The sequence below is a fragment of the Pteropus vampyrus genome, unplaced genomic scaffold (genome assembly GCF_000151845.1).
Source record: "Pteropus vampyrus isolate Shadow unplaced genomic scaffold, Pvam_2.0 Scaffold582, whole genome shotgun sequence".
Classification (NCBI taxonomy): domain Eukaryota; kingdom Metazoa; phylum Chordata; class Mammalia; order Chiroptera; family Pteropodidae; genus Pteropus; species Pteropus vampyrus.
In genome coordinates, this window is record NW_011889363.1 from 527904 (window position 1) to 552291 (window position 24388).

Consider the following 24388-nt stretch of genomic DNA (forward strand, 5'->3'; position numbering starts at 1 on the left):
TTTTCTCCTCATATTCTTTCTCAAGGAGAATCAAATGTGCAGAGAATTCAACTACACAAAATTCACAGGAAGTTTACCATCAAAATCCTCCTTGATAAAAGAAAGTATAAGAAATCCCTCATGTCCAAGATATGGGAAGGAAATCAGTTGAAAAGGGAACTATGAATAAAGAACAATCAAACAAACTAGGTGCATTATATACCTTGAAAATGTTAAGGAAAGACTGAAATTACTCTAGTGGCAATCTATCCTCTCTAAAATTCAATATCTAAGGTTAGTTTCTTTTTTCACAAACAATTACTGACTGTATACATTTAAGTTTTATTACTCTTGAAACATTCTGACAAACAACAAACAAAATTACAGAATAATCAATGAAGAATACATTGAGAATACATAACATATACTGGAAATGAAGGCTCTGAGAGTACAGTCAAGCATGGAAATTATAAGAGTTTAGGAATACAGAATTACAGAAGGTGAGACATTAAGAGTCAGAAGTACAGTATATCATCTAATCCACTCCATTTTACAGATGAGGACACTGAGGTGCAATGTATAGCTTTGCCTGGCCGATAAATACTTAGTTTTACATAGTTCCAAATTACACATTTAACTTAATCTCTATTTCATTAGATATACTGCCATTTGCCTAGAGAGTAATTAAAAGAGATCACATTATTAAGATCTGAGCTCTGAATCCAACTGTCACTTGGTAGATTTTTGCAAAAAGAACACATAAAAGATAGAAAAGACAGTACTATTTCTTTAAAATGTGAATTCCTCATGTTAGCTTTAGAATACCATTTGTTCTTATAAAATTATTCTATGTGGCAGGTAAACTAATCAGACTAAAAATAACTGCGCTAACATATTTATAAGAAATCAGATGTCTTTATAGCCCTTAAGGATCTGTGCCATTGTTGTATACACAAACAAAACACTCTTATAGTACGCTATTTCTTAAATCTGTCTTTAATGAGGAATATATAATATTAATTATGTTATGGTCTTTTCGTAATTTTTAGTTATAGTTTAATAATTCTGGGGAAAAATACACCAAGATATTAGTTTAAGAGGAGCCAAAATATGCCAGTGCCTTATACTGTCTTTATCAGTCATACTGTACCACAGGTGAAGTAACCATGACATAAAATCAATTTAATAAAATGTATTGAGTGCCTATTACATGTAATGTGATCAAATTTTTTGGATGGACATAATCAGGTTAAATTTAAAGTTTGTTACTTCAGTTCCAAATAATGTGGCAATACATTATTCCAGAATTTTTTAGAACCTGGTGGTCCATTTTCTAAAGGCTGTTTTGACTGCACTGGCATTCTAAACCTCTGTACTTCATGCCCTTTCCCCTTTCTCTCTGTGTTAGTAATAAACTTTTTTTGACATGTTTTATCTTTGTCATATTTCACAGATCCTTTGATTTTGCTCACTTTTCTACAGTCTTTTCCTTCATCCTGTCTTCCTAGCCTTTCACTCTCTTCATCTCCTGTCTCTCGGTATTTTCCCTCTTCTTCCTCATTTTCTCTACTCCTGTTTTCTTCCTCTTCCCTTTCTTCCCCATCTCCTTCCTCTCCTTCTCCCTCTTCCTCTTCTCCCTCCTCTCCTTCCTCTTCCTCCTCTCCTTCTCCTTCCTCCCTTTTCCCCTCCTCTTTCTCCCCCTCCCATTCCTCCCCTTCTCCTTCCTCCCCTTCTTCCACCTCTCCTTCCTCTTCCTCTCCTTCCTCCCCTTCTTCCACCTCTCCTTCCTCTTCCTCTCCTTCCTCCCCTTCTTCCCCCTCTCCTTCCTCTTCCTCTCCTTCCTCCCCTTCTCCCTCATCCCCCTCTCCTTCCTCCCCTTCCCCCTCCCCTTCTCCTCCCTCTCCTTCCTCTTCTCCTTCCTCCTCTTCTCCCTCCCCAACTCCCTTTCCTTCCTCCCCATCCCCCTCTCCTTCTTTCCCTTCTTCTCCCTCTCCTTCCTCCTCCCCATCCTCTTCTTCCTCTTCCTCCTCCCCATCCCCGTCTCCTTCCTCCCCTTCCGTCTCCCCATCCCCTTCCTCCCCTCCTCCCTCTCCTTCGTCCCCCTCCTCATCCCTATCCCTGTCCTCCTCTCCCTCTCTTTCTTTGTCTTCCTCTTTCCCTTTTTCCTCTTCTCTGTCTTCCTCCCCCTCTCCCTCTTCTCCCCTCTCCTCCTCCTCTTCTTCCCCCTTTCCTTGCTCTTCCCCTTCTCCTTCCTCCATCCCTTTGTTCCTTTCTTTCTGATGGCCTTGTTCCCTCTCCTTTAGCTCCTGTTTCTTCTTCTCTTCTAAATCTTTCTCTTCCTTACCCTGGCTCTCTATTTCTCCTTCTCCCTTGTCTCTTTCCTCCTCTCCCTCCTCACTTTGCCTCTGTTCCGTTCTTGAATTACCCTCCTTCCAGATTCCCTCACCACCTTCAGGCACATCTTCTGCCTCTCCCCCTGACTTTCCATCACTTTCACTCACCTCTGCTCTGTCTGTAAGGTCATCTGATAGGATTTCTGCTTCCTCCTCCTCCTTTCCTCCAGGCATCTCCACATTTTCCTCTATCTCTTGCTCCTCTATTCCACTTCCTTCCTCTTCCTCTGCTCCTTCCTCTTCCTCTGGTATCTCTGACAAGCGGTCACACTTAAAATCATATTTTGCCATGAATTCAGAGATTTTGTGCTCAGTCTCTTCCTCATGTCCTTGTTTAATACATTTTCTGTCATACCATAAGTTTTGGCAAACTTCCACGTCATCATCATCTTTTTCTCCACTACTAAATTCCACTGACTCAGGAGGCTGGAAACCATCACTTGTACCCTGCTGACTTTCACTTTCACCTTCCAAGTGACTTTCTGGCTCCTGTATAGATTCTCTTTCACTGCCAGGGATCCCATCTTGCTCGTTCTTTTGACTCTCCTTAATAAAATCATCGTCTTCAATATCCTCAATTATCATGTCTCTATTTGATGAGTTGTCAAATAATGTATTAACATTTTTTATAGCCTCTTCACTTTTTCTTATATCCTTCAGACCTGCCATTTCTGCTAGCTTAGTTTCCTTCTCAGAGACTATTTCTTCTGCTTCTGAATCTTTCTGACTGTGTCCTCCATCACTTTTCTTTTCTATTTCCTTATCATCAAGTGGATAAATATCAGGCTTGCTTTTAAATCTAAATATCTGTTTTTGCGAGCTCTCCTCATTGGTGTCAGCCTGAGGCCCAGGCTGGTCTGAGTCATGACCTACGTCCTCATCTGAAAATGCTTCCACATACATAGATGTTTGTATCATGTATGTTCCTTTAGCCAAATGTTGTTTATATACTTTCCCTTCTTTCAAGTTTTTGGACATCTCTTCACTTTCATATTCACTGCTATCATCATTTTCAGTATGATCTGTACGCTGCTTCAGTTCCTCAACTGTTTCTTGTTTCTGTAAATTTGTTGAAGTAATCGTCACACTACTATCAGTTCACAATGGTAACTTATATACTACAAAAACTGCCAAGATTTTGTATTGTTATCAGTTTCATTAGGAAAACAAAAACATTGTTTTACCAGACATTTTGCTCAGCTTTGTTTTCTCTGGGGATAATTTATGCCTCTAAGTCTACGCAACATTTAATTTTGATTTAGTAACATGTGTCTATGTTTAACTTTCGAGTTCTAACCACCTGCCTTAATTTTGCCATTACTCACAGTATCATCAATATTTATTTTCTGACCATTTTCTTACTCTGAGTCAATTCTTAAATGTAATACATTTCCAGACTGAATTTATAAAATGTTTAAAATGTATACTTCTCTTGCATGCAGTGAAGTTCAGTTTAATTTTGTCTACCTTCCCCATTGTCTTAATTGTCAAATTTTGACTGGTCTTTTGATTCTATGAAATTTACAAAATTAAAGAAAACAAATGTAAATATGAAATTTTTAAAAATTGAAAAAAATAAATAGCTGATTTCTATAAAAAAATAACTGAACTAAAAACTGCAAATGAAATCTGTATCGATATACTAAATAATAATGAATATATTTTTCTTTTCAAAACAAAATCTTGGGTTTCAAATTTTTTACTCTCTTATCTACTATGTTCTTTATAATAATTTGCACATATTAATTAAAAACTACAAGTAAAATACTTAAGGTAAAATGTATAAGATTTTATAAAAACTATCAAATTAAACATTGAAATTGGAATGATACAGTAAGAGCATGAAATTAATTTCCTGCTGAACAAGAATAAGGCAAAAGTCAAATTGTTGACCTAATTTCTACAAGGTAATGGATTGAAATATTTGATGAATTTGGGTCTCTAAACAATAAAACTTCACTAAATCAAATTTTATAAATTGTGATGAGTGTCAGGCCCAGGAAGAGGTTATTTTTGTTGCTAAAGAAATGATTAAGAAAGCACAAATTAAAATTTTATAGAAATACTATAATAAATCATTTTTATTCACTAAAGTAGGGCTGATAGGGCCTCTACTAAAAAGAAGTATATAAAGTATAAAATATATATCAGTTTAAGAGGAAGTGCCTTCTTTTTCTATTTGTTTTAGGTCTTATTCTTTAAAAAGTCATGATTCTTTCAAGAGCCCTGAGAGAGACAGAGGCTCAGGTGCCAAAATTTTCAAATGTGCCTTTATTTCCCTAGCAAAATAAAGCAGCACAGAAGAGGCAGAGCCCAGAGTTTAAGACAAGAGGAAGGAAAGACACAGGAAAGCTCTCTACTTGGAAGTATAGTTGGTCAGTAAGTCACTCAACACTCACTGAGCTTCCACAACTGTGTTAGGAGAACAGCTCTCCCATATTTAAAAAATGCTGTTATTCACCATGCCTCTCAGTTAAATATAGATAAGACTAATGAGAATTGGCACTAAATGTTTATAATGTAGCAAGATTCTTTTGTTTTCAGTGACTTTGATTTTAAGACATTTCAGCTTAACAATGTGGCAAAGGCACTAGAAATATAAATTCAATGTATTCTATAGCCTTCTTCCCTCAATTTACATTTTTCTAATTTATTCTTCAAATTCTCAAACTACTCATCCTTTCGCCCCACTAGTCCTTAAAGCCAGGAAAAGCAAAGGATTTTAGGGTAGGCCTTTATCTCTAGAGTTGTGAAAACCAAACTATTCCTTCCTCATGCTATTGTTATTCATTATAGGTCTGTTTTTTATCATGTTCCCCCTCCCCCCCCCCACAGTTTCTGACTAATTTCCAAATGTTTAATCTTGTTTTTATGCTATCAATTCCTTGATAAATTAAAGTCCATTCCAAATACTGGAAAAGCAATTATCAAATATTTTTGCTAAAACCACAACATTTTAGAGCAAGAAAAGATGTTAATATCATTCTGTGAGGTAGCATAGTAACTCACCCAAAGTCATACTCAATTAAAGTCTGAGAACCACTCTTAAAGACAGTAGCCTCTTCCAATACTTAAGAACTACAACGATAATCTTTTGCCTTGATGGCAAGAAAATATGGCTATTATGATTTGTTAGTGACTTCAAAGAGCAAATTTCAGCAATGAAATTGTCACTCTTGTTGCATCACAGAAAATGCATACCAATAAGCCCAAATTGAGGCTGTCTACATTGTATTCCTTTGTCTTTTAAATACTAAAGTAAATGAATACTTACCTTTCTTGTGTTCTTTCCAGAAACCTTTTAAGAAAAAAAATTTAAACTGTTCTTACCCACCATAATAAAAGTAACTCTCTATATTATACCTTTTGTTTCTGAATTGGTGATAATTTTAAAGACTTTTCATTGGAATTTAGGCTCATCATATGTGTCTGAAATAAATAAAAAAAAGTATATGTTCTAAAAATAATAAAGACTATATATATGATTACATATTTATACATCCTAAAATATATGTAAATACAAAACAGTAATATCAATTCTCAATTGCATACTTATGATGTGAAGATCTAAATGACTTTTATTGTATGTAACCTACACCTCAATAAAGTTGATTTAAAAACAAAATGAAACCAAAACAAAAAGCTTTCTATGCATATAACAGTATAGGAAGTATACAAATACACAGACACACAAAAATACATAATGAACCAAAAATCAAACTTATATCTAGATACATAAATAAGAAAACCATTACCATATTTAAGACATCAGTAGTTTCTCCAAGGCTTTCTGAATCTACTGTTGAAGAACTGTCTGCCTCTTTCCCTTCACTCATTTTATCTTGAAAATAATCTGAAGGATTAAAAGGGAAAAGAGAAAACCAGATTTCAAAGGAAAAGTGAAAGACAGCTGAACAATAAACGGAAATTATTCTGTAATATAAAGTGTAGATATAATTTTACTGAAGGTCCTTTAACCTCATGTTAAGCGAATTGAGCAGAATTCATTCACACTGCTAAAAGGTTTTAAAATATCTTTTTGAAAGTTTGGAGGTTTTGACACTGATGAGATAACAACAGCTTCATTCATATGAACAGGCAAACTAATTGTCTATTATATTTCAATAAAGTCTGGGGGGGTGGGGAAAGCCATTTAAGAAAATGAAAAAAAAGAAAATGAAGAATATAACTCCCACCTAATTCATGGAATTGCTTCAGGGTTTAAAGGAGATAATGTAAGCTAAAGTACTATGTATACTAAACAATGTCCCATAAAGATATGATGCTGTTGTTACATGGGATTTTTAGGATCACAGAAAATGCTTTCTATTTGTATTTAAGTTCAAATGAGAGATGTCAATCTCTAACTAGGAAGAAAACAAGTTAATTGGAGAAAACATCTTAAGATAAACATGAAAACAATAGGAATAAAACGTATGATTTTTGTGAGAGCAGGCAGAGCATCAGATGTTACCTGGTTTCATGGGCATCACGGAGTCTTCCTCTTTAGTTATTGTTTTTTCTGGCAGCTTACTGGTAGATATGCACAAAGGAACTGAACCGCGGTCAAAATGAACAGGTGGCTCGAGAGTCCCTTCAGTTGGAGGTAGTGTTTGTGTCATTTGAATAGAATCTGGGGATTTTTCCTTTAAAATTAAAGGTTAAATAAACTGTTAGATGATGTTATATATTTAATATAGACACCAACTACCCTGTGGTTGCTAAAAATATTTAAGAGAGACTTCAAAGTTGGCCAACGTTCCATACCATTCACTTTTTAATAATCACCAAGGGCTCAAAAATGTTTTGTTCTGTTGGCGCTGTATCTAAGTTGCTCTAAATTGCCCATTTGGAAACCTGTTTTTCACACAATGGGGAAAAGTATGTGTGTATTTTCTCTGCCTTCCCTGAGAAACAAAAAAATTATTCATGAGGCATAAACAAGCAACAACTACAAAATATTTATATTTCTCAATCTTTCCATACATAATTTTTCATTAAAAAGCCAAACTTAACCTTTTACCTCAAAAGTATGTTTTGGAACTTAAAGTAATTTTGTTAAAATGGAGTATCTCCTTTAAAATTTTGGTATTTTTTATTTATTAATTTATTTTTTTTTTTATTATTATGTGACATTGGCCAATGAAATCCAGTAAGTTTCAAGTGTACAATTCAACAGTAAGTCATATATATTTTGCATTGTATGTTCACTGGCCTTAGTTAGATTTCTGTCACCACATATTTGACCCTTTTTACCCCATCTACCTCACCCCTACCCTCTGGTAACCACTAGTCTATTGTCCATGTCCATGAGTCTCTGTTTGTTTGCCATGTTTATTTGTTGCTTTTAGGTTTATATCCCACATATAAATGATATCATGTGATAAGAAAAAGAAGCTGAAAAAAGTATTTCATTTTTAAAAAATATAAGTATCATTAAAATAGTTTTAAAGCGCAGAGTGAGAATCTTTAAGTTTAATTGAGAAAATAACATTCCCTCTCACAAACTGAAGTCCTTATTATTTTACTTTCCATGTTTCATTCTTTACAGTGTATAACCTTCTACTACTGTTCATGAGGTATAACTAACAGATAAAAGCAAAGTAGAAGTAAATCCATATACAGTTATAAAAACAACTCAGCATTCAATCTGAGGTGATAAGATAGTGATAAGTTTTACTGTCTATAAGCCAAGGTTATCCATAATCATTTGAATTTTCAAATTTGTGTGTTTGTTAACAGCTTAACTCTGAGTTCCCTTTAGAAGTTTGTAAGCCCTGGATGCTAATCATTTTATTTAGTAACTTTATCTGACAAGACCCTTCTTGGATTAAAAAAAATATGGATTTTTTTCTTCCAGTTTTTTTTGCAGTACTAGACAATATTATTATTTAGAATAGGCCACAACTGTACCCTTTCTCTTCGTCGCACTCGTGCAGATAAAGTTCTACGCAGTACATTTCCTGAGGTCAGATGGCTGATGGGCAGAGAAGCCGCTGCAGGTATGTGAGGACTATACATTTCATCAAACTCAATTTCTTCTGCTATACCAAGTCGTGGAGTGGCAAAAACCATCATGTGACATCCACCACAGGCAACCTGCAGCATAAATCCACAGATAAATTGACATTGGCTTCAAACACAAAGGGATTTTTAACAGTTTTCAGCTACAAAACATTTACTTAGCTGTAGTAAATGTCTATCTATATCTACATCTATATACAAACACACACACACACACACACACACACACACGTGAATTACAATATACAGTTGACCCTTGAACAACATCGGTTTGAACTACATAGGTTTACTTATATGCAGATTTCTTTCAAGACAGTCAAACCTCCATATTCCCCAGTTTTGCATCTGTGGATTCAAGCAATCATAGATCAAAAACAGTATTTCTGACCTACAGTTGGGAATGCACGGATGCAGAGGGCCAGTTCACTGTTCTGCACCATTTTACATAAGGGGCTTGAAGATTTTTGAATTTTGGTACCTGTGGTGGGTCCTGGAACCAATGCCCTGCAGATACTGAGGTATGACCAAGGTTAAGTTTTTAGGAAGTCAAAAGTTATACACAGATTTTCTACTTCATGGGGTCAGCACTCCTAATCCCTGCATTGTTCTAGTGTCAACTGCATATTCTTTAAACACTATGATTAAAAATTAGAACAAGTTTAACATATCATTTTACTTTCAATTTGATATAGTATAGAGAAAAAACTATTTGGTATATTACATTTCTCCTTACAAGTTGGAAAATGTTATTTTAATCAGAGAACAACATTAACAACTTGAAAAAATTACTCAGAGAAGTTCTGCTTGGAAAAAAATAATCTAAGAATAAATCAGTGTCTGGGGTTAATTATGTCTCCAAGCCTTTTTCTTTATATGAACATTTTTTAAGTTTAATGTTTAAAAATCCTTAGAGCAAAATGCAAGCATGCACAATGATGGAGCAATGAAAAATGAAATCAATATTCAAAGGATTCTGAGAAATAACTGATTTTCAATAAAGTGCTTAAAAAACATTGTGGAGTATTTACAATACACAGATTTTTTTTAGCAATTTTATACTGTTGTACATGGTGGTGTAAGAATAGCATGCTCTGAACCTTTCCTTTATAATATTTTCAAAGTTAAAATTTATAATTTTTGTATAATGCTTTAAAAAATTATCTTCCCTATAAGACTATAAGCTCAGTGAATGGTAATTTAATTATTTTGTTCACCACTGTATGTTTTGTATTCCCTATAATTAGTTCAGTATCTTGTACACAGCAGGCATTCATTGAGTGGGTGTCATATTAAGGAACTGAAAATGTTCCATAGTATGAGGCACTGAGTTTTTGGAGAACAAATTTCAAGTGATATAATCATCTCTAAAGAAACAGAATTTTCAAGTCTATAGTTCTTATATGGCAAAAGTGTTAGAAACAATAGAAACACAATGCCTGCTGGGGATGACACTGAAATGCTACCTTCTTATCCAAGTAACATTTAGCCAATAAAACATACTTTCAAAACTCTTTGTTAATTATCAGATTTTTTCTTGTACAGGATTTGAGAGTCTTAGTAATATCTAATTCAATAAATATTTACAGATGACTAATATGAGTAAGACACTCTGCTGGGTGCAACAGGAGTAACAAAGCTTTTCGGCATGGCATGGCTCTGAAGAGACATATGAGAATAAAACTGAAGAGTTAAGATTGGGGTGCAAAAGAAGACATTAAGGGAGGAAAATTAGGAAAGGGACAGATTTTCAGAGTGACATGATGTCTGATATTTGGCTTTTAAGAAACAAGTGTATTTATGAGATATAGTCATGATATTCTTAAGTACTTATTTTCTATGATATACTTAAAAGCTCAAATAAAGGAATATGAAAATGTAAACAGGGAAATGTGATACCCTTACCAATTCAACCATAAATCTCAAAAAATTAGAGCACAAAGTAGGAATGAACTGATTGGTAAAATTCTCCATTCCAAGTCCTAATTTTCCATGTCGACCATCTCCAAAAGTATACATCAGGCCTACATCTAAAATGCAAAAAAAAGGAGAGAGAATTATAAAAGTGTTGCTCGTATAAATCTATTTGTAAATAGACAAACATATGAACTTACATTGCAATTGTAATATTCCCCTCAAATTCTGCATTGACTTTACCCTGATCCACTGATGTTTGCATATTCTCTATGGTTTCTGTGGTCCTGCACAATTATTAGATAATAGATACTTTGAGATAAATCACTAAGCCCTTGGTGGTTTCTGAAGTTGAAACCCAGTTGTGCGAGGCCCTGTGTGGAGCAGCAGCAATCCTGTATGAGATCTCATGATACAACCTTCTCAAAGGGAAGGAGATTTTTGTACTCTGACCTCCTATATCCCAATACATTCTATTTTTTTCCTCAGTTCACTGATTAGATCAGGGCTGCTCTACCTTAGATTACTGACATTTGGGGCCAGATAATTCTTGGTTGTGTGGGTTTGTCCTGTGCATTGTAGAATATTTACCTACTAAATGCCCATAGACTACCCTGCCTCTGCAAATGTGACAATTAAAAATGTCTTCAGACATTGCCATGTGTTCCCTGGGGACAAAATCACGACTGGTGGAAAACTACTGGCTTAGATCAATCCAACTGTCTCTTTTACTAGTTCTGCTCCTGAGCTGTGGAACGCCGCTGACGGAAACGCCATAAACCAACCATGCGGACTAGTTCCTATACCAATACTGGGATCCCCTATACAGCTGGGCTCACGGCAATGAGTAACCTTGTTCCTTCTCTATAGTTAACCCTTTCGCCCCACTGCCATAGCAGCTATTCTGAACCTTCACTCCTCAAGCCTTTTCTTCATACCCTCCATCTCAAGTAAGATAAGTGCCATGGAAGCAAAAGTAAAGGGAAAGGTGTCAGATGTGCAGAATAAGTGAAGAGAAGAGGGATCACCCATTAGTCTGGGGATTAGGGAAGGCTTTCAAACTGGAGTGTAAAGGATGATTAGAGTTTAGCTGCAAGAAGAAGGGAATAAAGAATCTTCCAGAATTGGTACACCCACTATGGAAAACAGTATGGAGGTTCCTCAAAAAACTAAGAATTGATCTACCATATGATCCAGCAATCCCTCTACTGGCTATTTACCCCAAAGACTTGAAAACCCATATCTGAAAAGATATTTGCACACCGATGTTCATAACAGCATTATTCACTGTGGCCAGGACATGGAAGCAACCAAAGTGTCCTACAATAGATGATTGGCTAAAGAAGCTGTGGTACATATATACAATGGAATATTACTCTGCCATAAGAAGAAATGAAATACTGTCATTTGCGACAACATGGATGGACCTCGAGATGATAATGCTAAGCGAAATAAGCCAGACAGAAAAAGTTGAAAATGACATGATATCACTTATATGTGAGATAAACCTAAAAGCAACAAACAAACAGGACAAACAAACAGAGACTCATGGGCATGGACTATAGACTAGTGGTTACCAGAGTGTTGGGGGAGGGGGGAGGTAGATGAGATAAAGGGGGTCAAATATGTGGTGACAGAAAGAAATCTAACTGTGAGTGGTGAACACACAATGCAATGCCTTACTGTTGAATTATACACTTGAAACTTACAGGATTTCATTAACCAATGTCAACAAAAATAAGTAAATAAGTTAATAAAAAAAAAAAAAAAAGAATCTTCCAGGCAGAGTCAGCAGTACAGACAAAGGCTCTGAATCAAGAGAAAACAGCATAGTCAAGAAGCTGAATGACAACCAACGTGCCTCTAGAACAAAGGAGAGTCGCATGAGATGAGTCTGAAGAAGTAAGAAGGAACCACAACACAGAAGATCCTGTTAGTTCACATTAAGAATTTCTGAACTCTTTCTTAAGGGCAATGATAAGCTAAATGAATAGTTTTTAAGCCGAGAAATGATATGATCACATTTGGGGGCTTCTAGCTTAAGATTGCAAAATAATTACATTCTAAGAAAATCCAAGAGAATTGACTGAAAAATGATTAGAAATAATAACATAATTCAGTAAAGTGTTAAGTTCAAAAATCAACATACAAAAATAGATTGCCTACAAATCAGCAATAACCAGTGTTTAGACTCTAAATTTAGACTGTTATAATTGTTATTATTAGGTACTTATTTCTTTTCTTCATATCTATTCCTTATCTTCGTTTTGCCTTCCTCCTCCTCTTTTTTGATGCCGACTTCTTTATCCAAAATGCTTTTTAAGGTTTGCCTTTTTAATTTGATTACCTTTATCCAGAAAAAATAAACTCTGCTCCAAGCCACCTGATTGCACTTCCAAACTCAGAGAGCTTTTTAAAGACATCAGCCAGTGGCTATAATGGGGAACTGACAAAAACTTACATACTCACTACATATCTCTCATTAATCCTGGAGAAAAAAATATTCCTAACATCCGTCCCCTGTGGAGGATTCATGAGCAAAAAGGCAAACAAAGCTAATGTTCAATTATTTGTACTAAAACTTCTTTCATCAGGAGGAAAGGTATTATGAAAGTTTAACCAAGTAATCTCAATGTATGTTAGATGATCAATAAATATTGTATATTTACCATTAATGGCAATTTAGAGTTGATAAAAAAGTGGCAGTAAAGACAGAGAAACAGATTAAGATCCTGCAGTAAAGTATACATATCAACAACCCTTCGAGGACTATGAATGAATAATAATTCTTTACATTGTATATAGTTCTAGTTCACACAATATTAACAAAGACATCAATACTTGAAAATGGGCAGGTAGGTCTCCCTCAAAGATTCCTTGGGGAAGAAGGGACAGTGCATGGCAGTGCCTTGTATTTACCGACTTCTAGTTTCCCTGACCAGCTACCATTAGATGAGCTCCACCGTAGCAGTGACTTTTTTAAAAGAAGGGGAAAAATGTAGAAATATCACTATCTGGATTATTTTAAAATACTTATGATTTCTAACTTCTTAATGCTTTATTTCACTTTTAGGTAGAAATGTGAGTTAGAAACAGTGAAATTGCAGAGCCTTTTGTTCCAAAGCAATTAAAGTTGTGGAGTATATCAATTGCCTACAAATAACTGAGTTAGTCATTTTAGGGAAGGATCTTTATTGAGTCCTACACTAGCAACACCTAGTTTCTGAGGTTGAGAAGTCGCCCCAGTTCAGCATCTCCATGGATAAAGGAGAAACTAAAGTGTGAAAGGCCTAGAGGACCCAGGTATTCACTTAGTGGTCTTTGAGGTGTCTTTCTATCACTGTGGAGAAATTAGGAGAGTCACTTCTGAAAACGCCTCTTAGTGGCAAAAGCATCATAAGAATTTACTTAGCTTGAGAGCAGCTCTGTCAGATTGAACAGGGATAATTACTTTTTTTCATTTAAAATCTTTATTAAAAATTATTGGGGTGACATTGATTAATAAAATCAAATAAATTTCAAGTGTACAATTCAACAGTATGTCATATATATAAATAAGTTCTTTCTTGTAAGATTTTTCCCTCTGGCTTAAGTAGAGTTAAGAGCCTTTGAATTGGTATAATTTCAAAAAGATTCCAGTTTTCTGCCAAAGTATAATACTATGGTCTTAACTCTGACACCACTGACATATTTTGAGATTCTAAATCTTTGGATCATTTAGATTGATTTTAAGTTGAATTAAAATTTAAAAGGAGTTTACCACTTTATATTTGGGCATATTAAACAAGGAACTCCATTTTCTCAGTTATTAATTCCTTTGTTTAAGTTAGATACATTCATTTTACATTAGTATTTATCTTGTACTAAAATATACCCAGTTCTATAAATATATAAGAGAAATCTGATCTGTACCTGTTATCAAAGCTGTGTGATTTTCTCCACAGGAAATATAAATTATTTTCTGGTCCTTAATAGGCTCAAGGATTTTGGGTTCTGCAGTTTCAAAGATAAAAGTGCCAAGACCCAGCTGACCAAATTGTCCCAGTCCAAAGGTGTACACAGCTTTCTCTGAAAGGGAAGGGACAAATACAAGAAAAGGATTGCAGGAAAGCAGACACTGTCACCATTATATCTAGAAAAACTGTAATTCAATCTTTTATGAAGGTTAAGTAACTCTGAAAGAAATATCCATATTAGAATACCTAATACTTAAGTATACATTTCTCAATGATGAAGAGAAAAATGACAAGGTACACAACTGTACAAATTATGGCATGGGCCTAATTTCATCTTTTATAATAATCATAAAAGGAATTCCTAAAAATATATGTTGGTGAACTACCTTAAATGTCCCTATAATTACCACTCAGCTCTTTAAAAAGCATCAATTATCTTTAAGCTAATTCCTTTCACTGCCTTAAATAAAAAAATAAAGTGTTTCCTATAAAGTCCTTACTTTTAAAAGTAGCTTAATAGAATAGTCCATTTTATAAAACAATTTCAGAAGAGAATTTGCATAAGAATTAAAAATTACAGTAGATAATGCTAGATTTATTCACAGGTAAAGTTCCTTTACTAGGAAATGCAATAATAATGAAAGGAAGGTAAAAAGCTTTCATTTATATTAATATTTTTAAGTGATTCCAAAGGACCTCCAATAACTTAGTAAATATTATGCACATATATTCTCTAGAAATGGAAAAGCACAAAAACAGAATAAATGAGTAATGATAAAATTGTCCTTCTAGACACACAAGTCTCCCTGGCCTCTGTGTTAGGAAGCACAGTGTTTTTTACATTAGTCTACTTCTCCAGAGTTCAATACATTGCCTCTGCTGCTACAGAAGAGCCAGACCTTTGAATTCAGGCAGAAGCCCAAACCTTCATTATTATTTGCTGTGGCAAGTAGGCAAGTTATTTAAACCCTTTGATGTTATAATCTCTTTCTAACAGAGTTGCTTTGAAAATTAAATGAGAAAACATTCAGGCAGATTTTAAAACATAATAAGACATTCAGTTGTAAAGAATATTTTTCTAAAAAGTAATTATGTAATCAAGTCATCTTAATTTGACAGTGGAGGATACTGATGAACACATATCTATTGTCATACGGCTTTCTATTTTTTCTAATAAAAATGTTTACTTCGTAAATAAGACATATAGATATTACTTGTTAAATAAAATATGTTGTGTTAAGGATATGAAGCCACACAGATGCAAAGGCAAAACAGATCCTTACTTTAGTGTAAAAAATTACATCTCTTAGTTTAATTAATAATTATATGGCATACCTCCAGTTCTGAATGTTCAGCTTAAGAGTAAGATGTCAGGTAAATTAAAACAACTGTCTATCTCTAGCTGGCCAACAATTACTCTGTTTCTTGAATTGTCTGATATTGGCCAGTAAAATTAGGCCATTTAGGCAGCCTGAATCATGCTACAAAAGTTTTGTTCCTTATCCTGTATGGTTCACTTTCAAGTGCTTAGATGATTAATGATGACAATAGTTTCTATTTAAAAAAAAAAAATGACCTAAGACTCTTTCATCTAAGAACATTACATACAACAACTAAAACACTTTTTTGGCTATGTCACCTTTGTAACATTTAACAATGTAATTCAAAGTTAATAAATGATACTATATTAGGAGAACAGATTTTATTAGTTGGCTTCAGATCAATAGTACTCTAATTTCACAGAATACATTTAATTTCATGACTAGGAACTTGTTGCCCTGTAGAGATCTTAAGTTTGTACAAACATAATCTAAAGACGTTAAGATAAATTATTTTCCTTGGGATCTAGATTTCATTATGGACCCCATCTTATAACCAAAACTTTCTTTTCTTTTGGTAACTGCTGTGGATGGCATATAAGATGACATCTATCACTCTGCCTCACTTAGTGTGTCCCAAGTTCCAGTCTGACATTTTGTCAACAGTGGTCCACTGTTTCCCTGATTCTAAAGAGAAACTAATCCTGCCGTCACTAAAACTAGTAGCTGTATTTTGTAATCTATCATGTTACAGTTTAAATAAATTCATCAGCAATGAACTAATTTAAATTATCTTTGTAATATTGTAATGAATGATAGCCAAATAAATTTTAAGATCAGATTTACAGACACAAGGGAAAACAAAGCTGGGGACGGACCACATAGAAACATCTAATACAAACCTTTTCCTTTAGTAAAGGGAATAATCTAGAACAGATGGTTAGCTATTCTTTCCTAAAAGGTCTTATATTCTATAACTCTTAGGTATTCGACTCAGTACTTAGTCAATCTATGTTCAATACACTCTTCAGATCCATTTCTTCTTCGCCTAGAACTAAATATTTAATATTTCTGTCCACACTGTGCTCTAGAATACAAGTTTCTCACCGGGGCTGACTCATAATAAAGCTCTCATGGGTCCACGAAGAAATGTGAAAAATAGGGAAAGTAGTAAATTTTCCATATAGATAAGTTTATACAATTTATTATAAAATTGAGTTTCTTTTTTATTTGAAAATGTCTCTTATTTTATGATATAATGATGAAAACAAGATGGTATTTCTTTTGCAACGTCCATATTTAGCCAAATGTAAATCAGAACTTGGCAACCATCTGTTGGTTTTCATATTTCTACAAAACAAAAAACTTAAAATATAAAAACCTTACTAGTCTGTGAGATCCCAAAGTCTGCAAAACTCTGGAGAAAACAACCAATTTCTGGCAGTATGGTTTTTAACCTCAAAACAAAGTCCACGGGAAGATTAATGTCTATAATATTTTAAGAAAATATCATACTTAAGTGTATTTTTTTTTTATTTTAAGTATAATTAAAAGTATTGTGGATTATCTTGGTGCTCATTTTATATGAAAATATTTTATAATGTATGGTTAAATGACATTGTTATTACGTAATCAATATTTGTATCCTTCAGAATACCACTCAATCACCTTATAAATTATTTCTATAATCTTTATACAAACTAGAGACAATACATAACAAAGAATAAGTTGCATTTCTGCCTATAGAATGAATATTCAGATAATTTATAAAGGTTAATTTTAAAGTTTAATTCATAAAATAAAAATTTTGGAAAATATATAAAAAATCATTTTGTCAGCAAAAATTCAAAAAGAACTTAAACCTCAAAATTATTTCCAAATTTAGAGTGGATGCCTTGAAAAAAATTATTTCTAACTTGGAAAAAGATTCCATCTGGAAATTGTAATTCTAGGAAACCATAGCTTAATAAGCATGACTGGGACTAGAAAAAGAAGTTAAGGAAAAGCTATGTAAGAGAGAAAAATCTAAAGATAAAATATTTCTCAATCACCTTGGAACATTAAGCATATCATCTGAGAATTGGATATTATTTAAAATTTGTCTAGAACACTTGCAACTTTGGGTTACTGAAGACTAAATGGCAATTTCAGAAACTTCATTTCTTTTTAACCAAGAAAATGACAATTCACTACCTAACTACATTACCTCTACAGTACTCATCTAACATAAAGCTAACGCCTAACAAATTTGGGAATGTCGATTTAGTAAGCATATTATCAAACATAAGTATATTTTAACATATTGACTAGAATCCTGAGAAATAACGTCATACTAAATACAAAATTCAGAAACTAAAGTGACATTACAATTAATATTCTGACTTTATTATCTGTAATTTAAAATCTTAACATTTTTAAATAAATTACTATAACGGAATATAAAAATCACAAAGAAATCACCGAGTTATACATGGTGAATATCACAAAGAAAAGAATTATCAATGACTATAGAAAATAGTATGGAAAGGGAGTCTCTCCAAAAGAAAATGTTTCAGAAAAAAATGACAATTTTAGATAAATATGGCATATATATGGAAAACATATATGTTTCCATATAAATATTGAAAACAGTTTGTCTTTGATAATGAGCTAAAAACAATGTCATTTGCTGCCAGTAAAGGTGTTAAGATCATAAAAATATCAATTATGATAGGGAAAACCATTCAACAAGATTCATTTTTTTCTATTTAAGAAATTCTTCCATAGGCCAGAAATGTATATTAACTATAGGAATAAAAAGTCGGGATCTTCACAGAAAAAGATTCAAGGCCAATTTATATGAGCTACCTAAGTAGTCAAACTCATAGAAGCAAAGATTAAAATAATGGTTGCCAGGAGCTTGGATGGGGGGAGGAGGAGCTGCTAATCAATGCGTATAAAGTTTCAGATATGCAAGGTAACTTCTAGAGATTCACCATATCTATTATGCCTATAGATAATATGGTACTGTATGCTTAAAACTCACTTAAGAGGGTAAATCACATGTTAAGTGTTCTTACCACAATTTAAAAAATGTAGAACATTTTTTGTCATTAGCCACCACAGAAAGCAAGAAACAGAGCAGCAGGGTCCACACATACCTGTGAGAACCACCGTGTGCCCTCCACCACAAGCTACTTGGATCACCTTCTCAGGAATTCCAGGCACCAGCTGGGGCACTTTATGATTCATCAGCAGCTGTCTGGGAAGACCTAACTTCCCACACTCAGTTTCTCCAAATGTATATAGTTCTCCCTCCACTATTAAAGGAAAAGAACAGTGGTCAATGACAACATAAAAATGAACAAGATACTGGTCTTTTTAGTACAGGTTCTCATGTTCAATAAAAAATTTAGAAAATGGCGTCTTAATAAATTTGAACTTTCTTGAGATATTTTTACTGTCTGGTGAGGAAATAAAACCAGATTTTCCTTTCCTCTTGATTATTCTAATCCAAAATCTTCATGAAGAATTCATGACCATCACTATTGATAAACAGCTAGAAAATTATTTTAGCTATTTCACAAAAGAGAGAAGACTATCATATTTCTTTGACTTCCTCTTAATATAGCAAAATGACTAGACATTAAGCCCCCACAAGGACATAGATTTTGTTTTGCTCATTATGGTATTCTAAAAACCCGGCAGAATGTCTAGTACACTGAGCATTTAATGAATACTTGTTGAATAAATGAATAATTGATTTTTATAAAACTTGTTTCAGAAAACTCATTCATGTGTGAGTAAATACATTATACAGTCTTAAGGTAACAGATTTTACTCAGTTAGTACTTCCTCCAGAAAGACTCTCTTATCAAGTAACCACTGACATTTAATTACTACCTTGTCCATACTAATACTATTGACTTGTTTCTATTATTACACTTATCACACTATGACTATGAGCTTCTTGAAAGTACGAATTTCTTTTATTCATTTCTATAAACTGAACTGAGTTCTATAAAGCAGCAATTAAAAAACTTTTGTAAATATATAATCTAATGTAAAGAATGACACAGAACATATCACCATTGGTATGAGGAAAGAGGTAACAAAACAGGTCTTGTTGCTTATAATTGCATGTCTCCAAGAGAACCATGATTGATCACTGACCAACCCCTGGGAATATGGCCCTTGAAGTGTTCTTTATGTGATCAATGATTTTGTTATATACCCTGGAGCAATGAATTATACCATATTAACTTCCTAAGATTGCTTTGCACAAACATCAACACTGATCAGGTATACCTGGTTTCTCTGTTGAGGGACCTGAGTTTCTGATACTGTGGCCAGTTGCTGGCAGGACGTTGCCTACATGATCACATTCCACATAAAAGCCTCAGACCCTGAGACTGCAGTGGGCTTCTCTGGGCAGAGACATTACACATAATACGTCCCCAAAGTTTGTTGCCAAAGAGAAAGCATGTCCTGTGTGGCCTGGGAAGAGAAGAGACTAGGGAGCCTATGCTGGACCTCTCTGCACTCCGCCAATACATATCTTTTTCCAGTTGCTTTTGCTCTGTAATAAATCTTAGCCATGAGCATAAGCTGCTATTGAAGTGTAAGAGCCCTTCTAGCAAACTTAGGGAAGCTGTGGGACATCTAACAACAAGGTATGTTAAACTTGGTCAAACTTGAAACTAATATAATATTGTATGCCAACTACACTTTAATAATAATAACAACAATAACAATAATAACAACAATAATAATAATAGTAATAGTAATATAACAAAAAACTTGGTCAAATACTGCTAACATAGCTATGCTGATTTTTTTGATTTTTCTGTACAGAAGGTGAAGTTTTCCCCAGCACAGTTTTCTATTTGGTATTTAACACACACCAGTACAGAAGAGATACTCAGTGAGTCAGCACCCTTCCCCCTTGTTCCATGCCTTTTGCCTCTCATATGAAATCAGTCCAGATGAGTCTCTTTCTACCTCTGTCTATAAACTCCTGCTGCTCCTCATACCTTGACATGGGTGAATTGTATGGTGTGTGAGCTATCTTTCAATAATGCTGTTTTTCTTTAAAAAAGGCATGTAAACAAAAAACAAAGCAAAAAAGCTCAATTTAACACCTGTTGGGTAAAGATGAACAATTCCACTTACTCCCCTCCTGGATAAAGCAGAGTTTAGCCATAAAAATAATTTCTGCAGTTTTATTAAAACTCAAGTATAAGACAATGCTTTTACTTGAAATTTTTGTTTTTTTCCCCCTTTTTTTTGTTTTCTTTTATGAATAAAGTGAGCATAGACTATACCAACTCAAGGAGCCCTAAAGGTACTAATAAGTTGGTGGGTGGTATATTGCCCCAAGGAACACAATCAACTGGTCATTGATTCACTCACTCCCCCAGTGAACTATATTAATTGGTTATCAGTTTGTTCAAGACACAAACTGATACAGTGGTAAACAATACCAACCAAACTGGATTTTGCCCTCTCTTGGTACCAAGCTGCTAGAAATTCACTGGTAAATCTGGGGAGCACCGGGATGAGTCAATTGGCACTTTCTAAAACTGAATCTGAAGTGCATGAAATAAGGAGTAAATGTATAAAACAAAGATTTAGAGAGATGTCTAAGAGGGGCCGCAAAACTGTTTCCTCTAGGTGATTTTACTGTTAGAAAAACCATCAATAAGATGGAAAGCCATGATCATACTTCTCCTATTATTACTAACATAGATGTAGACCATAATAGAGTCCAACATTTCAAATATTTTAACTAAGGTAGAAAAGATTGCCAGTGAGCCCAGGAATGAGAGACATTAAGGATGCTGATTAAAGTCCCACCAAAGAAATATCCCATACTGACCTCTCTTCTTTTCCATCTAGTCTTCACCCCTGTTCCCACAATGAAAGTATGCCTCATGTATAGAAATAATAAAAGAAAATTATAATGGCAAGAGTAGAATAGGTCAAAGTACAGAGGCAAGGAGATCTAGAGGAAAGTGGCCAACAGATCTTGTTTTTCATGCGAGAAGAGTCCAAGAAGTTTTAGAATCAAAACTTAGAAGGGTTTCTAACACATAAATTTTGTATACCTAATACACCTAATATTCACTTAAAAAGTTAACATGTCAGAGAGAGTTTGAAATTAAAAAAACTCTTATTATTGAAGTAGATAAATACTGTGGCCTAAAACACATCAAATTATTTCATTACTTGGACTACCATGGCGTTACTTCTATGGAACTGTAGAATGTTATATCATTTTATTATTAATTTAGTAATAACTTAGAAATGGGAGATAACGTAATCCAAAATATTCTGTCTTACTTGTTACAAAAGCTGAATGGTAATATCCACAAGAGATCCAGGCAATAGGTTTCCCAACGGTCACTTGATGAGGAACACACACATTGGGTACATTTTTTAAACCAATTTGCCCTTCAGAATTATCTCCCCACATAAAAAGGTTTCCATCCACTATAAAGAAAACATGAGGAAAAAAGATTTTAAAAAGCATTAGGGTTATCAAGTAATTATATTTCCAACAGCCCATTTATTTTTTAATTTATAAAAATTACTCATCTTGAAAGAAAAGTACTACTAAGATATTTATACCAGCTAGCTACCTAAGAGTTCAATTTCTATTATGAAATGCTTCTATAATGATAAAGAACAGAGAATAACCTGATGTAAATCACTTTAGTCACATCCATATTTTTATCTCAATAGCAACGACAGAATATCCTTTCCTATAATAACTTTTTCTTATTTTAATGTCTCTAAACAGAAAATTGTTTCCTCCTTTCGAGCAGTCTATCTACAACTGAAATGAATGATATCATACTGGATATCTCTTGGGCAAGTCTCAGGTTAAAATGGCCTGGAAGACCTGGCTCTGAGAAACTGTGGAAATGATGATTTAAAGAAAGAAAAAAATGAGTGCATTTTCCTTTTTTAAAAATAATTTATACTTGAAAGCATATAATCTAGCTTCGAAGACTAAGGAGATATATTAGCATACATAGCATCTCAAATACAGGTTAATTTCTGTTCTTCCTGATCAGGGTTTCAATGTCAGAAAAAGTTAAACTAGGAAAAAATATTTTAGAAAGAAATCATCAAGACTTATCTTTTAATTTAAAAAATTAATCTTTGAAGTGATTTAATAAGGCAAATAAAAGGAAAATTGAACATAAGAACTAACAGAAGGATGTCAAAATGCTAACTATATGGCTGACAGAATTGAAAGGATGGAGCTGCAGAGCCGCCTCTGGCTCTCCTGACAGCCAGAGCAACACCTTATGATAAACAGCTCTCCAGATTGGGACAAAGAAGCACTCTGGCAGCTTCTTCAGTGAGACTAGGTTTATGCTGGCTCCAAATTTTAAAGTTGTTTCTCATATAGGATTCTAATAGGGAGGCAGAGAGATGCAATGACCATTATAAACTGTATTTTAACTGTACATATCCAACAGATTTCTATGATGTTTCTGATAGCAACTTCATTAAAGCTGCAAGTATAACTTTCGGAACATACAATGAAGATAATATTTAAGAATATCAAATGAGTAGATGAACAGCATAACTTAGAATTGATTTAACACATCTTCAAAATGTATGTTTACATCTAACTCTAACTTCCTGGGCATAAGCGTAAAATTGTAATATATGTTATGATTTGAAGTTCCATTTTAAATGCATTCTGAAAACACACTGTCAATGAAAGAAAACTAAAGGGCAATGCTGTCTTCAATTTACTAAGTTGGTATATCCTGGTCTAAAGGAAAGGGATATGCCCCAGCTTAAAATGGAAAAAAAGCCTCACCGGTTAGTGCAGCTGAAGTGTTAGATCCAGCAGAGAGCTGTTTAAGCTGATGCTGAGATGTAAAAAAACAAATTGGATGAAAAGTGTTTCTATCTTCAGTGTCACCAAGTCCTAGCTGTCCTTCATTATTTCCTCCAGCTGCATATACTTTGCCTTCTTCTGCACATGAAAAAGAACACATCAGTATAGTACAGTCACCATCTTTATGAGACAGGCCAGTATATACCAGATATTTCCTCTATTAACAAGTGAAGAAAGTTGTTAACCTGACATTGTCCTATAACTTGGTACACAACTTCATTCCGTTTTAAAAAATAAAGCAAAACAAGCAAGTCTATACATTTTTGTGAGATTTTAAAAATCATTCTATAGCTCTGGTAGCAATTGAAATGCACAGAATGTGTGGAATGTATTTTCTTACTTATGCAGCACTCGATTAATTCAGAGCAGAAAAGGAGAAAGCAATTTCCAAATAAGTTTACAATCCAAATTGAGCTATTTTAAAAAAGAGATATGGCTCCTTAACTTTAACTTCCACACTCAATTAAAGCTATGATATAATAAGTAACAAATAAAATGAGGTAGTATAGCATTGTATTTAGGAAAAAGGACTCCACAGCCAAACTTCCTGGGCATAAATTCTGGCTTGTGTGACCTTGGCTGAGCTGCCGTTAACCACTCAACGTCTCCTTTTCCTCATCTGTAAAACAGGGATAATAATAGTGCCTACTTCATAGAGCTATTATGAAGATTAAATTGGTTAACATTTGTAAAATTCTTAAAATAGCATTGGCTCATTGGAAGCACTATATAAATATTTGTTAATTACTTTCTTAATTAAGAAGTATATCATGCCTAGATAATAAACATTGCCAGTAAGCTCTAAAGTAATAAAAACCTTTGAAACACATACATATTAAAAATTAGTGAAACGTGTCATAAAAATGCACATAAAAAATTGAAAAAATCAAATAAAAAAATGCACAT

The 24388-nt window shown here is 33.9% G+C and overlaps 1 protein-coding gene across 7 annotated transcripts in view; it reads right to left on the minus strand.

Annotated features, from left to right (window-relative positions):
- Positions 1 to 24388, minus strand: part of RPGR (retinitis pigmentosa GTPase regulator) — a 45836-nt gene that overhangs the window by 16184 nt on the left and 5264 nt on the right. For 5 of the 7 annotated variants that reach the window (XM_011384448.2, XM_011384447.2, XM_011384449.2 and 2 more), the window contains exons 5-14: positions 23402 to 23560; positions 21904 to 22053; positions 18723 to 18881; positions 14220 to 14375; positions 10299 to 10423; positions 8286 to 8471; positions 6847 to 7018; positions 6128 to 6225; positions 5736 to 5801; positions 2481 to 3431 (exon numbers count right to left, since the gene is read on the minus strand). In XM_011384448.2, coding sequence (XP_011382750.1) covers positions 2481 to 3431; positions 5736 to 5801; positions 6128 to 6225; positions 6847 to 7018; positions 8286 to 8471; positions 10299 to 10423; positions 14220 to 14375; positions 18723 to 18881; positions 21904 to 22053; positions 23402 to 23560 — 2222 coding nt within the window. The remainder of the gene's footprint in view (positions 1 to 2480; positions 3432 to 5735; positions 5802 to 6127; positions 6226 to 6846; positions 7019 to 8285; positions 8472 to 10298; positions 10424 to 14219; positions 14376 to 18722; positions 18882 to 21903; positions 22054 to 23401; positions 23561 to 24388) is intronic. The other 2 variants (XM_011384454.2, XM_023525608.1) reach the window with 2 other exon arrangements.